Source organism: Lingula anatina, chromosome 1, assembly GCF_051362555.1.
Source record: "Lingula anatina isolate TDL-2025a chromosome 1, LinAna3.0, whole genome shotgun sequence".
Taxonomy (NCBI): Eukaryota; Metazoa; Brachiopoda; class Lingulata; order Lingulida; family Lingulidae; genus Lingula; species Lingula anatina.
Genome location: NC_141767.1, coordinates 71258478 through 71273213, shown reverse-complemented (window position 1 = coordinate 71273213; position 14736 = coordinate 71258478). Strand labels below are relative to the sequence as shown.

General features: G+C 39.3%; 3 protein-coding genes across 5 annotated transcripts; 2 read left to right on the top strand and 1 right to left on the bottom strand.

Moving 5' to 3' along the window:
* Nucleotides 1-1948: 1948 nt before the first annotated feature.
* LOC147764944 (uncharacterized) lies at nucleotides 1949-7448 on the top strand. The gene is made up of 7 exons (XM_087008329.1): nucleotides 1949-3331; nucleotides 3539-3793; nucleotides 4232-4381; nucleotides 4750-4947; nucleotides 5354-5917; nucleotides 6081-6207; nucleotides 6494-7448. Exons 1-5 carry the CDS (start codon nucleotides 2167-2169, stop codon nucleotides 5653-5655), a joined length of 2070 nt encoding a protein of 689 aa, XP_086864455.1. The 5' UTR covers nucleotides 1949-2166; the 3' UTR covers nucleotides 5656-5917; nucleotides 6081-6207; nucleotides 6494-7448.
* Nucleotides 7392-10977, bottom strand: LOC106168708 (uncharacterized). 3 transcript variants are annotated; one of them, XM_087008356.1, is made up of 3 exons: nucleotides 10893-10977; nucleotides 8334-8469; nucleotides 7392-7986 (listed from the first exon to the last, which is right to left on the bottom strand). In XM_087008356.1, exons 2-3 carry the CDS (start codon nucleotides 8440-8442, stop codon nucleotides 7787-7789), a joined length of 309 nt encoding a protein of 102 aa, XP_086864482.1. In that variant the 5' UTR covers nucleotides 8443-8469; nucleotides 10893-10977; the 3' UTR covers nucleotides 7392-7786. The 3 variants fall into 3 exon arrangements, with proteins under 3 accessions (XP_086864482.1, XP_013403322.2, XP_013403323.2); XM_013547868.2 differs by lacking the exon at nucleotides 10893-10977 and adding an exon at nucleotides 8733-8827 and having other exon boundaries at nucleotides 7393-7986; XM_013547869.2 differs by lacking the exon at nucleotides 10893-10977 and adding an exon at nucleotides 8737-8804 and having other exon boundaries at nucleotides 7393-7986.
* A 1044-nt stretch (nucleotides 10978-12021) lies between these two features.
* Nucleotides 12022-14670, top strand: LOC106168735 (uncharacterized). The gene is made up of 2 exons (XM_013547902.2): nucleotides 12022-13618; nucleotides 14033-14670. The coding sequence occupies exons 1-2, from the start codon at nucleotides 12341-12343 to the stop codon at nucleotides 14339-14341; spliced, it is 1587 nt and encodes a 528-aa protein (XP_013403356.2). The 5' UTR covers nucleotides 12022-12340; the 3' UTR covers nucleotides 14342-14670.
* Nucleotides 14671-14736: the final 66 nt, after the last annotated feature.

Here is a 14736-nt window from a genome sequence, read left to right as displayed (position 1 = left end):
ATTTCAGTAAAGCAAGTAGCGCCAGCAACCCTAAAGACTTCATCGGGTCTTATGCAGAAATATATAAATGCGTCATCTAAAATGTTTTACACGGAAACGCGTTTTCCTTGAATTAAGCTATTTCTGTCATGACGGTTCTGCCTGCCTCGTGTCGTGACGGAAAATCTGATATTATCGCTTTCAAAGTGGCTGTTATTACCGCCCTCTGAATACATTGCTGAGTGTTAAAATATTTTTGATAATTAGAAAATGGAGTCTGGTTTAGAACAGTTCCAGTTAAATCAATGCATTACGTCAGACTGAAGCACGACCGCAGAAGACAGGAAGAGGCCATGATAATCTAAGAACCAAAACGGGAAGCGTGGCACGACTGATGTCTTCAACACCTATTGAAAAAAATAAAAACGTTTAAATATGGAGATTAAAAAAGCTCATCCAGCTCAGTCCATTTCAATAGCTCAAATAATGATGATTTGAAATCAGTGTCCCCATTCACTTCCGGTCTTTATCAAACGTGCCCATCATTGGTAGCCTACAACTATGTTTATTGTTTGTTTTAAAAGCAGTTGGTGTGTTTTAGTAAATATACGTAATGTATTTTCACATCCTGGTAGGGCAGATATCGGATTGGTGCGATCAAACATAGAGAAACTTCCGGCAGTACAGGGTATGTAGTTCGGGGTCTTAAGCTGGTCCCATCTTTCTCCAGATTAAATCGACGCCATAAGGGCTACAAATGCCCATAGCACCATCAAACCCCAAGACTCAGACACATCAGTCGAATAACTGCTCCACAAGTGTCAGAAATTGTTAGAAGTACTGTAGATGGGGCTAAATGGAAGATTCAGGGTCTTAACTCATGCATTGCCTTATCACATATCCAATGATCAATACTTGACAACGTAATAACACACATTACGAAAATATAGATTTTCCAAGGAATTAAAGTACTGGCAGAGTTTCCGGGTGTTTACCACGTAAGGCAGACACTGGGGAGTGAACAGATAAAACACATAATGGGATGTTGCTATGGGAGCCTTATATCAGGTTCACTGCATGGTACAGGGTGTTCCCCCAAAATCAGACAGTCTGCGTTTTTTTTTTTTTTTTCTATATACTATTTCAGCTACTTTAATCTTCAGATCTATCAATAACCTAGAGGTCAAACAGATGCATTAGGAAATAACTATCTATGATCTTGACTGTACAGCTAAGAGAATAAACAAATATATAAATAAATTGGCGTCTTAGTTAAACGAGTTTACTTTCCTTGTATTTTTTATTTCAAATATCAAATCCAATTTAACAATTCATATGACATTCTACAATGCTAAGGGGGCTCCACCTGTAGCGAAGGTTTGACTACAGAAAAAGTATTTATAGTTTCATTTCCGTTTTCAGTCCCACAAATAATAGAGGATAGTAGAGCATTTTAATTTCCCCCGAGATGAGCATTGCAGTGTTTAGTTTCACCTGTGACTACACCCAATAGATCTGTTGAGATATATAAATCTCAACAACTGCAATCATACATTCCACCTTTTTTCCGCTAGCTGCAATTTATCAGGGGAGAAGGGGAGAGGGTAGTGATATTGTTTTAGCTTCTATCGGTGTGGTTACAAAAAAAGGGGGGGGGGGGAGAAGAAGCCAAAGTGGAAATGAATGGGTGTGAAGACCCCCTCCTGTTCCCTCCCCCCCTGCATTGTACAGAGTGGCAATAATTAGCACGGAAAATATCTCATTCTGATCGATTTTTGATTACTTCCCCCAATTTTCAATTGACTTGAATCAAATATAAAATAAAAATTGCATCCAAATATTGAAAAATATATAAATAAATAAATAACTTTGTCCTTAGATACAGGTCAATCTGTATAGCTTAAAGTTTAATTACATTACACGTAGTCTATGGACACCTTCCGATAGCAAAATGAAGGTATCCTGTGTCCTTTGACTGTACAAGAACTGTACAACGTTCGTCACAACGTTACGACACAATGATACGTAACGTCAAAACGTGACGCAGCACAACGTGAGAGGTACGAATTCGGAGACGTCTTTTATACGTCATCGATTGTTTACGTTGTCGCCTTAGTTATACGTGTTTCCCGAAAAACATTTTTTTTTTCGTTTGAGTCATTCAGAGAAATTAACCAGTTCGTCGCTATGAAGCTTGAAGATACAATTGATAACTTATGTAAGTCACCAAAAACTGACAGCGAAGCGGGCTCGAACTCGAAGACAGATGTTAGAACTGAGAACAACAAAATGTCTGCAGTCTATGAGCAAACTGCCGGAAAGGCCGAACAAGAAACTGACGACTGTGGGAAACTCGTCATCAAAAAGAAAAAGGAAAGCAACAACGCTACGGATCATTCAAGTAAAATTGAAGAAACTAATGAAAAAGTTTCCTGTCCCACAAAAACTGTTAAATACCAGGAAAATATCAAAGGAAAATTGCTTATTGTAAACCAAAATGATCAAAAGCAGTCGGGCGATAAAAAATCTGTCTTCATTATAAAAGATGGTGCGAAGAACACAATCAAAACGCTATTTACTGTAATAACTACAGCTTCAACGGCAACCCACGTAGCGAATACAGCTGCCGTCGCAAAAACCACTTCATCGGTGGCAACATCAAATTCAGCATCGGGGCGGTACACACAAAATGTGGCAAATACAACTTTAGCGTCAAGAAAAGTGGGTAACATTTCTGCTGGAAATACACGTCCACTGGAAGCGGATGGAGTAAGTGCTTCGAGCTCAACCACTGTTCACGGCACACCTGCAGCTGGTTCCCAGAAGGTGTCAAGTGCAGCTGCAATCATCAAGAGAGCAATAGGTACAACCTGTGCAACTCCAAGCTCAGCCAAAGAGGAATCCAGCAAACCATTGATTACAGTGGGACGCAATGGTCAGAAGACGGTGACCACCAAACTCTCAATCCCTGCTGAGACTGTTCAGGGTAAAGACAGTCCAGTCTCGGCAGATGGTACTAAGCATTTGGTGTGTAAGTCAACTTCTATAAACTCTGATAAGTTGCCCCTAAATACAGAAGCACAGCCAACCCAAAAGACAGTAGTGGTAGGTGCTGCAACACAGCACGAGTCAGGAATAAAACTATCTGCACATGCCTCAGCAAAGCAGACTAATGTTACTAACAATCAAGTCAAACTGCCGGTCCCACAACAGACGTTAACTCTACGCATGCCGCAATCCGGACTTGGGAACACAAACGTCTCAAGGCCTCAGTTCATCATCGGTCCAAGTCGTCCCGTCAACTCCAGTTCAACTTCGGTAAAGTCGGAGCCAGCTCCACACAATGTCCCAGGTAAAGTAGGGTATACCTTAATTGCCGTTACCTTTACTTATTACCATCTGTTTCTGTGTTTCAGAATACCCCCAATTATTGAATTCTGTGCACATAAGTGTGGACGTTACTGAATAAATGATAAATGATTAAATGATTTTTTAATACAAAATTGTTTCAACAAATTTTCTTTGGGATAATAACACAATGGCAATTATATCTAACTAGGTACAGATTCTGAGTACCGTACCCCAGGGGCCAATAACTTGAACAAACACGGCCACGTCAAACGCCCAATGAACGCCTTCATGGTCTGGGCGCGGAAATACCGGCCGTTCCTGTCTGCCAGACACCCACACGCCAGTAACGCGGAGATCAGCGTCCGTCTCGGGGAGATATGGAATGAGATGGACAATGACCAGAAGAAACCTTACTATGACGAGTCGGAGCAAATCAAGAAGAAACACAAAAACGATTATCCTGGTAGGTGAGGGGGGGACGAAGTGGGTTTTACTGTGTCGCTCTATCGCATAAATTTTTGTAAGGCACAGAGGCGAATTGCTGTTGCGAAATACTCTAGTTAACTGAATTTTTCCTTAAATTAATAATGATTAATTTTGTGGCTTCCATTCTAATATCCTCTTTACCGTTCATTAAAACGCTGTACATCTGAACGCGCTTACTGCATAATTTCTCATACAGTATACGATATACATGTGGAGTATACAGTACATAAACATCATAACATATAGACGCGTTGGATAATATATGAATTCATACACGTGTGCCTTTAAATATTCTTTATTCTTTAAAAGACACTTTTAATATTATCAAGGATTTTTTTTTTACATTTTATATTTACAAATGATCGATTGTGCAGATTAGAGCTTTAATGCTCAGGAATGTCTAATCTCTCTCCAGACTGGATCTACCGTCCCGTGCCGAGCAAGAGGCCGACATTTCTCCCCAGTATGTACCCCAGTGGAGGCTGGGTACAATCTCTGGGGCACAGCGGCACCAGGTACGGCGTCTCCACACCGTTACCTATTCGACCGAGACTTGACAAAACCGGTATATATACTTTTTCTTTTTCTTACTTTTTCGTCAAATATTGATTGTAGCAGTTGAATTTAGTGGATGCAAAACATTAATTTACAAATGAATAAAAAGTTAAGTAGATACATTAACAAAAATAAAAATAATAAAAAAATGATAAGATATTCATGTATATTTACATCCTTTAAGTTTTCTGTCGAGTCAAGGTTAAGCACTACTAAGCAGACACCAATATGGCGTCATGACGTTATTTTTCGACGAGAAAATGCCGCCATTTTTCTAGTTTGTACAGTCAGTTTGGAAATAGACCGTGCGGACATTATACATGTATATATCCTCATTTGCCTGGTGCCTGTAACACGACAATTTTTTTCTCTTTCAAGCGCCAACAGTTCCACTACAGTACACTTTTCTGTCGCCCATCAAGCAGGAGCCAAGGTGTGGCGTCCGCCTGACCCCGGGGGTCCCCCAAGCTAGCGGTGACACACGGGGCGTGGCTACCGTGACCGTGCTACCAGGGACCATCCCGACCTTCAAAGGAAGGCCGCCGTCTATTTCTATACGTTCAGCGGGCACTACAGGTAATACTGGCAACACCACCATCATGTCTGTATTGGTACATGGTACTGGTGGCGAGACTTGTTCATGGATTTCCTCAGGTCATGTGCTATTTCTGATCCTTGTGTCCTGCAGAAGTGATCTGATTTAGTTTTGAGGGTTTCTGCCTCTACTGGGTATTTGAGTGACTATGGAATAGTTGCCGTGTAACAACTTGTAGACATAGTGATGCTTTATTCTACGGTGCCAAGCCTATTACTATCAGAATTACTATGAAGTACTATTTTGCCGCCAAGGTATCGTCGAGATAATATTAATTTAAAACGTCCACACCAACTGAGCTCAAAATTTTCCTTCTTATTTATATAACTAGACACAATTAAATAAATATATCACACCTTATTAATATTTTTCCCATCATGTACTAAGGTAACTCAATATCCAGTGGCGGCCTTATTATAACACAAGCTCACGGGACTACTACAAGCGGGCTGTCATACCAGACACCATCAAACTCACCAGGCACAGCAGCGCCCTCTACCGTCCCACAGGTGGCAGCAGCCAGCGCGGCAGCAGACGGTATAGGTGATCACAACTACAGGGCCATCACGGGCGGTTCACGTGCAGAAAGGCAAGTAGGGTCTTACGAGGAGGGGGGCACAAAAACTTCTGACTCATATGTTCTGCTATGCGATATGACGGTTAACTTTCAAAGAAATGTGTTATTCTAGCCGATAACTTTCTGCATACCTGCACTCCATATTAATGCACTAAAGAAGATAAAACTTTGTGGACATTTTACCTTGCTTTTAAAATATCTTATTTCTTCATTCTTCAGTCGTGTTCTTGTATTTTTCTCTGTATTAACACACATAACTCTTTCTAGGGATGAGCTGTGGCCGTTTCCGTTCCCGGAATACAGCGACCAGTACCCGGCGTCCGCCTCCTCCTCCAGCTCTGACTTCGGAGATCCTTTCTCTCTGCAACACTTTGGTGAGAGGCTGTTGTGGACAGGACAGCTTTTTTTTATAAATAAAACACAAAATAAAATTTATTGTGTGCATGAAAGAATTGTTTTTTTCAATCGAAATTTCAGAAGTTTGTTTTAAAAGTTTGGAATGCCCGTTTATGTAAAAGGTACTGTCACCTGTTTCAGAACAAATCCCTGACGTGGGGGCGGTGGAGGTAGTGTCGTCCACTGACTGCTGTGAGAATACATACCTCGTGGGTTACCATAGCGACGATGACGAAATGGTCATCATGGAGACGGGAAGAACGGCAAGGTATTACTAATTTCTAATGATGGCACTCAAAACTGGACATTATATTTTTCCGTATAGTTAATATGAAACTTTTAGTTTTATAACATTTTCTGCGGCTGCTTTTATTAAATGTCCTTATTAATTCCTAAGGTTGCACTAAAGTCCCCAGTCTGTACAGCAGATGCAGAATAATTTGCCGTTACTTGTCTTCCGAACTGCAAAAACTCCCTCTGGTTTGTGAATGAAATTCCAATATTCATGAATTAAATTCTATTGATTCTCATATGATGTTCAATTAAATAAATAGCATGCAAGAAGTGATGCCCTCGGTGAAGATAAGCCCATCACCTGCAAGGAATCTTAATAAAAATAAGGGAAAAAGTAAAGAAGAATGCATAGAAGCGAAAGAGAATAGCAGTTTGACAGATTTAAGCCTAATCACGCAACATCCGCCTGCGTTCTACGCCATTCTGCAGAACCCATCATCTGGCCTTCCACAGAGCCAGGAAATGACGTTATCGGAAGACGAGGAGGGGGGCACAAAAACTTCTGATTTTTCCCCAAACAATGGCGACAAGAGAAGTTACAATACTTCTTTCAAAGGAAAGCGACAAACACTGTCAGAAATTGGCTCAGGAAGAAGGGTAAACAAACAGTCGAGGTCAAATAGAGAGCAAAATGTTTCCAAAAGACTGACAATGGAAGATACGGAAAACAGGGTGCGGAAAGTCGCAGGGAGAGGGGGAAGTCCTAATTGCAATCCTAGGGTGACAAGAAGTAGAAAGTCGCCAGGAATGGTGGAAGACAAAGAGGAGAAACCTGACATGAACGAATTGTTGGCTAGAGTCAAAAGAGCAGCCGAAGATGTCGAAATGCAAACAAGAAGTAAAAGAAAGAAAAAATAAAGAATATTTTCGCATTTTCATTGACATTCTACAGTAAAGCACAGTTTACAGTAAATAGTATCAATTTTAGAAAAAAGGGTCCATTTTGTAAATGATTAAATCATGAATATAATTTTTAAAATGAAGATATACAGTTTTTAATCGAATGTTTTTTTTGTAATAGCTTTCAAATTTTGATGTAGAAAGAGGAAATACGAAAATAATTTCAGAATTGTTGAAAATCTCCATAACGAGCACGTGCCACTTTTCAACATCACCTGCTATGGATAATATAGGGAGGTTTAGGAAGCAAACAACAAATTATTACATTTTTATGAATATTATTACTCTTTTTATCTAAACAATAAATATATCTGAGCCATGTGCATGATTTGTTATTTATTTGCACGACAGTACACCACTGGCAATAGATTTTGCTTATTGTCTTGCAGGTCTGTACTCGTGATAGATCCTTTCCCACCATAGATCCTCAACAGCATGTCCAGAGTGAAGCAAACATCGTTGTTTTTATTTCTACTTCTTCCAGCTGAAGCATATTTATTTGCCTTTTTTTACAAAATAATAAACACACCACGAAAACAATACAGAAATGAAATGTAAAGACCAAAATGTACATCTTTTCAAATCCTTATGAGAGCTAACACCTTTTTCTGTCAGTCTAATCTCAGCTTCGCCGCACTGGGTTTGGATGGTGTTCAACTTGGCGGGCCCCACTTGAATATCCAGAGAACAAGTCTTCGTAACATGGAAGGCATCTGGGTGGTGGTTGTAGTCGGCGTGGTTGTAGTGGTTGTGGTTGTAGTGGTAGTAGTGGTCGGGGGCAGGGTCGTGGTTGTCGTAGTGGTTGTAGTGGTTGTAGTAGTTGGCTTGGTTGTTGTCAATGCTAACTTGGCAACTAAATTAACAAAAAAGGTAGAATTAAAATCAAATAAAGAGTAGGATACAGTTGATAACGTTTACAGCGAATATTCTGGCAGTATTGCTTATTATTTAAGTTATTATTAATTATATGGAGTTCTAAGATATAGTTTCATATTCTTTTTATCTTCCTCGCTATATAGTGACACAGCTAAGATCTTTAACTCTTAAAATAACAAAATTGTAGATTAATTCTAAAAAACAGCATATTTGTAGAAAATGGAACGAAAGCAAAATTAAAATAAGAAGCAAAAAAAATTGCAAACAACTCTACAATTGTCGAACTCTCGCGTGTAGGCCTACATACACATCTCAGTAACTTACGTTCTAAACTTCTTCTCGTCCGGTCATGTCTGTTCGCCAACATGATCATAACGGTAGTAAATAACAGAATCAAAATGAAAGTTCTGACCACAGCCTCCCAGATCCGCATCTTGTCGGTATTCTTGCTTCAACAACCCTGAAAGTTAGCAAAATACGCTGTGTAATGTTCTACCACCAGTTTGAACAAAGCTTTCAGAATATGAATGGCTGCATGTGTCACATACCTGTAATTGCAAAAACAATCTAGGTCTCGTACATAACCTGAATAAAATATTCCTTTTGCACCTTTGTATTAGATGACATTAATCTATGAATTTTTTAATGTACCGCATGTTTATCTGGTTGACAATGATTTTCATAATGAACTTCTAAAAGATAGGATATGTGGAAAAACCGTACCGACCCGTCTCCTCTCTTGTCGTTCTACCTACTCTATATATTGCACGAGTACCACGTATATACCTTGTTAATAATAAAGGAATGACAGCTATACCTTATAATTTTATATTATGGTACATTTTAAATATTTCAACATCAGGCTGGTGGTTGGCAGCTGTTGCCATGGCAAAGCTTGTGAGGTTACCGCTTAACGACGCCATTAGACCTGTACCATACGAATGATGAACTGTTTAATAACGTCTAATGAACGCTGCTGTAATTATGCATTAAACGAAGTGTCTTGGCGGAGGATAGCTTTTAGGATTTGAATGTGATGCCATATTAAATTCAACCTAATCGCTCTGGGAGCTGTGCAATCTCATTCTGTTGTCGTGGTTCCGTGTTAAAGCCAGTTCACAATGAATTTATCTATCTAGCCACTGCGCACTAACTCCGCGGGGACTCTCCCTGAATGCCTCCTTGAGTAGAATACAGAAAAGCTGGTAATTATACAAAAACGTTGGAAACAAGAGGAGGCGTGTCGGTCTGTAAATCTGATTGCATTCAGCGAGCCTCCTTGTGAAGTCAGCGCACGGTAGTTAGGTCGATAAAATCATTGTGAACGGACCCTCAGTTTGAGTTTGTTTTGGGAGCAAGGTTTTACCTACCAATTTGTGGAGACATGGGGAGGTAGATTAAGATGTGAACGCGAAACGAAAGACTGAGTGCGTGAATGAAAACATTTTATGTCCGTTTTTACTGTAGATGTGCCTGACATTTTAACAGTGTTATTTTTGATTTTTTCAAACATTTTGCACTGTGTGCAAAAAGTACCGAAGGATCTGACAGACAACAGAATTTTAAAGCAAATTAAACACTTAACTAAAAGAAACACATGAAAACAGATAGCTGGTCCATAGCTGTGCTTTAATTTAGAGATTTGATATAAAACAAATTTTAAAAATATTTTTTCGTGTACAATTTTTTTATACTGGATCACAATTACATTCCATATAGTCTTCCTAGATACTTTCTTGTCACTTGATCATAACCATGGGTAAGAAAGAATCAAATGACAAAAATTAACTGGACATAATGGATTATTAATATTAAGTTCTAATGAGGGCTATACATTAATGATGAAGAGACATTGTCAGACTTGCACATTTCAGGCAATAATAGTTTTATATACAGGTTATACGTATATACGGGCAATGGTTCGCTACCACGTACGTTGTACGGACAGTGTCTTGTACTAGTAGTAGGTGTGTTAGCAAGTCATGTATGTATGCGTAGGGAAGGCCACTACTGGCGTAACACTGACTCATAACACTAGTCTCTCCAAACACAGTGCTTTGTTCAGCTTTGTTTGATGTTTGTTTACGATGTTCAGATTCTTAGATGACAAATGTCTGACAAATGAGGAACACACGTAACTGTCAGTTCTTCAAACTGGTCTTCACTTTCTCCGTATATAGAGTATGACTAAAAAAAGGGGATTTTGCTTCAAAGTGAAAAGGGATAGTTGCCATTTAAAATAAAAATAGCTTTCATCCAAGAAAGTCATCCTCATTCACCGAAGCATTGCTTAAAACAGACACATTTATTTCATCTTATAATATAAACTGCTATATACTTATTTTGTGTCGCAGTATGACAGGTTTTGATCATTATTCACGTTGTTAAATACCCTGCGTATATCAACAAAGGCCCTTACGGCGCAACGTACAGGGGACGCCACAACGCTAGGGCACGCGATTTATTTGGCGTTAAAATAAAATTAATTTAGAGGTATTGGCGAGTCACATTTTACATAATTTGCCACTGACTATTTGTATATAAGTCCTGATAGACCAGACAGATCTTGGAGGAGAACATTTCTTACTGAAACGGTTTTTGATACGTATTTCTTTAGTTTCAATCATCAACGACATTTTCGAAATTAAAACACACCTGTAATTGCACTTTAAATAATTGAATATTTTCACGGATCTGAAATTCGTCACTTTGTTGATTAGGACTTATATACAAATAGTCAGTGGCAAATTATGTAAGGGATGTAAGTAAGTATGTAAGTATGACTGGGATTAAGTAGACGATTGGATCGAGATGATGGTGCAAAAAGCAATGTTATAATTAAAAGAATTGTCAAGGTGTTCTGTACAGTGATCTAGAACTTACCGACCATTCGTCTGCCCTATTTATTTATATTCCGCATTCCTCACAATTTGTTGGGCAGGGGTGACATTTTCTTCCCTAAAATGGTTAAAATTTTCCTTCAGATAAAGGCTGAGGTTATGTAAATGGAATCAACGAAGATTTATGACGATCACTGGAAGAACAATTCATGAAATTTTTCTCTCATGAATTTAAAGAGTTAATGAGAAAACTTAATGCCATTTAGTTCAAGTTGCATTTTTATTGTAAAACCCAATGTACATATGCATTTTACGAGTTCAAATTCAAGATATTTTATTTAGTCTTACCCATAGAAAGAGAAATATAACATAGAAACAGTGAAACATGGCACTTCTATGTAGAACTATGAGAGACTGAATATCAATTAACGTTAAAGCATTACTTATATATAAAATCTCTTCTTAATTCTAAAATTCGGCAGCTGGTCTTGGCAACTTAATTAATCATTTTTCATCACTAAACAAAGAATAAAGACTTGTTTTGGTATATTTTAAGATCAAAATTGCTGCTAAAACATGTAGCAATATAAAAAATTTCGGCACGTTAATTTATAAAAAAAAGGACAGTTAACTAAAAAGTGGACCTCAGATTCACATGATGGACAGGATCTTTCCATAATAGCTAATTTTTCATATGCACTCGTTTCTATTCGAAGGGGGGGCACCCCACACGACACCTTAGCAAGTGCCCTTGAAACACCGGCTTATTGCTATCGTAATTCCTCATTTTTTACAATCATAATCGTGTGTGTGTGTCGCTTTGAAATGCTTTCGTCTGATTACCGACTTTTTTCTTTGGGGATTTCATTATGTCATTTTCTTTCACGCCCTTTGGCAGTCTTTTTCTTGAGTATTTATATTCTGTAAAATCCTCTTTCTGTCAAAATGCCTTATTCCGTGTGGCCTCAATAAAACAATCCCCAGGTGAGGTGGACTCAAGTTACCATGGTTTAGATACAAACCAGATATTGTTTAGAAAGATATTTACTTTTTGCGGGAGAAAGTCGCTTATAGTAAGTGGATAATTGACTTAAGCTTGCGGATTAAGGTGTGTAAGGTTGCGCGTCGTTTCGCCCATATCAACGAGCCACGGTTACTGGGCCTTAAATGGAAATCGAGTTAAGAGCCACAGGACACAGATTCAAAACAATGGTCTAATTTTTCGCGTTTTTGAACTGATATTCTTTCTTTAAATGTCTTATAACTGGATAAGACTGGCAACTTTGCATCCTAAAAGTAGAAGAGCGAAAAACTTGGTCTTAATTTGAATGCAGTGATGCTCGTTTGCGAAATGTACACAGAGCGCAATATGATATCCCCGTGTAACGCCCAGCGTTTGCTCTCACGGCGAGGATGACCACTTCACGCCGCTATTAACAAACTATCCGCGGTACTCAGTGTCATTTTGAGCTGCGTTTCCCTCAAGGGGCCATGTTCTCAGCCATGTTCGCCAGTGCTACGAGGCGCCAACAACGCCGAGTTCACTTAAGCGAACTCACACTTGGAACAAAGGAAATGATGTATAAAGAACAGAGAAAATTAGATGAAAAATTGGAGAAAATTGAAGCACAGAGGTCTCGAGCCAAGCGCCACCTTGAAGCTAAAGAGAGGGTTTTGAAACATGAACTTGATTTGCAAGTAACAGCACAGAAAAGAATGACCACGTTTATTGGGGCACATACGGGAAGATTTAGAGAAGATGATTTAATTTCTGATCTAGACTGGGAGACCCTTATAAGTCTTCCAGACGCTCAAGGTTTGTCAAAAGAAGAACTGTCCAGAATTTTTATGGAAATTACAGGTAAGCCACCAGAAATCCGCCGAAGAAAACGCGATATTCAAAGTCCGTGGCAGTCAGATTTTCTTCATCAAAGATCTAAAACGTTTCACGGAACTACAGAAGTTTCCGGATCGTCACAGACGCGTCCCTCTACCACCGCCCAATACGTGGATGGCTTGATTTTACAGAGAAACCTGACTTTTATCCCGACAAATGAAGAATGTAAGGAAACATGTCGCGTCGCTTGGGGAGGTCTACCTAAGATCAAAGGTATAAACCCACTGTTCATCAGTGCGGTGAAAGAAACCGTGGAACCCTCAGAAAAGGAGGTAAAACCCAAAGTCCGCGTCCCAAAAGCCCTGAAAATACGACTGCGGGCATTGCAAAAATACAAAAAGTTGAGTTTTAAACGACAATCGAAACTATCTCTAGTGGGGGAAGATCGAAAAGACGCCGATACACCAGTTGTGGTGGAAGAAAGTTCTCATGAAATATCTGAAATTCTACCCGACCAAGTAGAAATTAGACGCGGGGATAAGCCGTGTACAGCAAACAGAGCAGACGACATCACTGACAGGACAAGTAATCACGAGGCACGAGCTTTCCATACAGAATCAATGAAAGTGTTATGGGGAGGTGCAAAGGATAGTGATAATCAAACAGAGGAAGATGCGTCAAATGTGAAAACGGATTCCTCTCATACGTCGGAAGTCAATGATTTCAAACAAACTAATGAGACTTCGGATAGAAATGAAGATTCACGTGAAAATGACAAAAAGATAGGTACTCAAGATACCCTTAACAAAGTCTTTAAAAAGGGAAGTAAACAAAATCTATGGAAAGAAATAACCATGAACGTTATGCTAAAGAAGAGGAAGGAAAATGAAAAGAAACTGAAAATGTCGGATTTAGTGCAGATGCTGGCAAAGGTGAGTAGGTTCCAATATTACATGGAATTTTAGATTTTTCCGTGGCTGATAGATTTAGAGTTTTGAATTTAAGATTTTTTAGAGCTGATTTATGTTCTCTGTGTGATTTATATAAAAAAATGTGGCTATATATAAATACTAGACTTATCAGGTAATTTTATTTCAATTCCCCATGAATCTAAGAGACAGTTTTGATTTATAAATGCCTCTCGCCGCATTGCCTTTGATGTGAAGCAAGAATTTGAACCTATATTGACAAATTGATTAAAAAGTTTTTCTTAATTCAACGGTGATTTAGTGGTTTCGACTATGGTTACCCCATCTCCATTAATAGGACAACTGAAATTATCCTTCAAATTCATCAAATTTCGCCAGTAGCCGTTTTTTTATATAATGAATACCTTGGTCTTCCAGGTAAAACTGGCTAAACTGACCGAACAGGGGAATGCCCATACACAGTACACTCGTGAGGGAGGACTGGACAAGGGCGCGTTCTTCCGCGCGCGCCAGAAGTACATTTCCTCCAACAGACACCTGCTGGCCCGCAGGAACTCTGGTCTCCAGTATGGTCCCCAGAATAGACGCCGGGTAAGCAGAGAGGAGGAGAGGGGCGCGCGCCAGGCGGGCTACGACACTTGGACTATGCAGAAGATGCACACGGTGATGCAGAACAGCCAGGCGTACAAGGAGGGGGTGACGCAGTCGCCAGAAACACAAACTTAATGCCCTCCACAACCTAGTGATGGGACGCGGTTATAATTATTCATATCCTATTTTGTTCCCCACTCTTGGCTTCTCATTTTATTGAGAGTAACTCTACATCTCAGGTGGATTCCACTATCGGACGGACGAAAAACCTTGTAGAGCAGGCGGTCAGCAGTGTTGGATTGCAGATTTTTGTTTTGGATGTGTACGACCACCGAGGTATTTTAAACTGCTCTAAGAGTTTTGGGAACTGATAATTCATACCGTTTACAAAAATGCTCCTTTTGAAAATTGCATAGGTATATTTCCATACATTTTCCAGTCACAAAGCAAAGTTCTCCACAATAAAAATTGACAAAGAAGCATTTGCGTCTTTTCCTAGGATCTGTTCCAATTGCCGTGCATACATAAAA

Coding starts and splice junctions, on each gene's coding strand:
- LOC106168708 (XM_087008356.1), bottom strand. CDS start 8,442: ATGCGGATCTGGGAGGCTGTGGTCAGAACTTTCATTTTGATTCTGTTA. Junction 7,987..8,333: donor GACGAGAAGAAGTTTAGAAC/GTAAGTTACTGA, acceptor TTGTTAATTTAG/TTGCCAAGTTAGCATTGACA.
- LOC106168735 (XM_013547902.2), top strand. CDS start 12,341: ATGTTCTCAGCCATGTTCGCCAGTGCTACGAGGCGCCAACAACGCCGA. Junction 13,619..14,032: donor TAGTGCAGATGCTGGCAAAG/GTGAGTAGGTTC, acceptor TTGGTCTTCCAG/GTAAAACTGGCTAAACTGAC.
- LOC147764944 (XM_087008329.1), top strand. CDS start 2,167: ATGAAGCTTGAAGATACAATTGATAACTTATGTAAGTCACCAAAAACT. Junction 4,382..4,749: donor ACCGAGACTTGACAAAACCG/GTATATATACTT, acceptor TTCTCTTTCAAG/CGCCAACAGTTCCACTACAG. Junction 4,948..5,353: donor ACGTTCAGCGGGCACTACAG/GTAATACTGGCA, acceptor TCATGTACTAAG/GTAACTCAATATCCAGTGGC.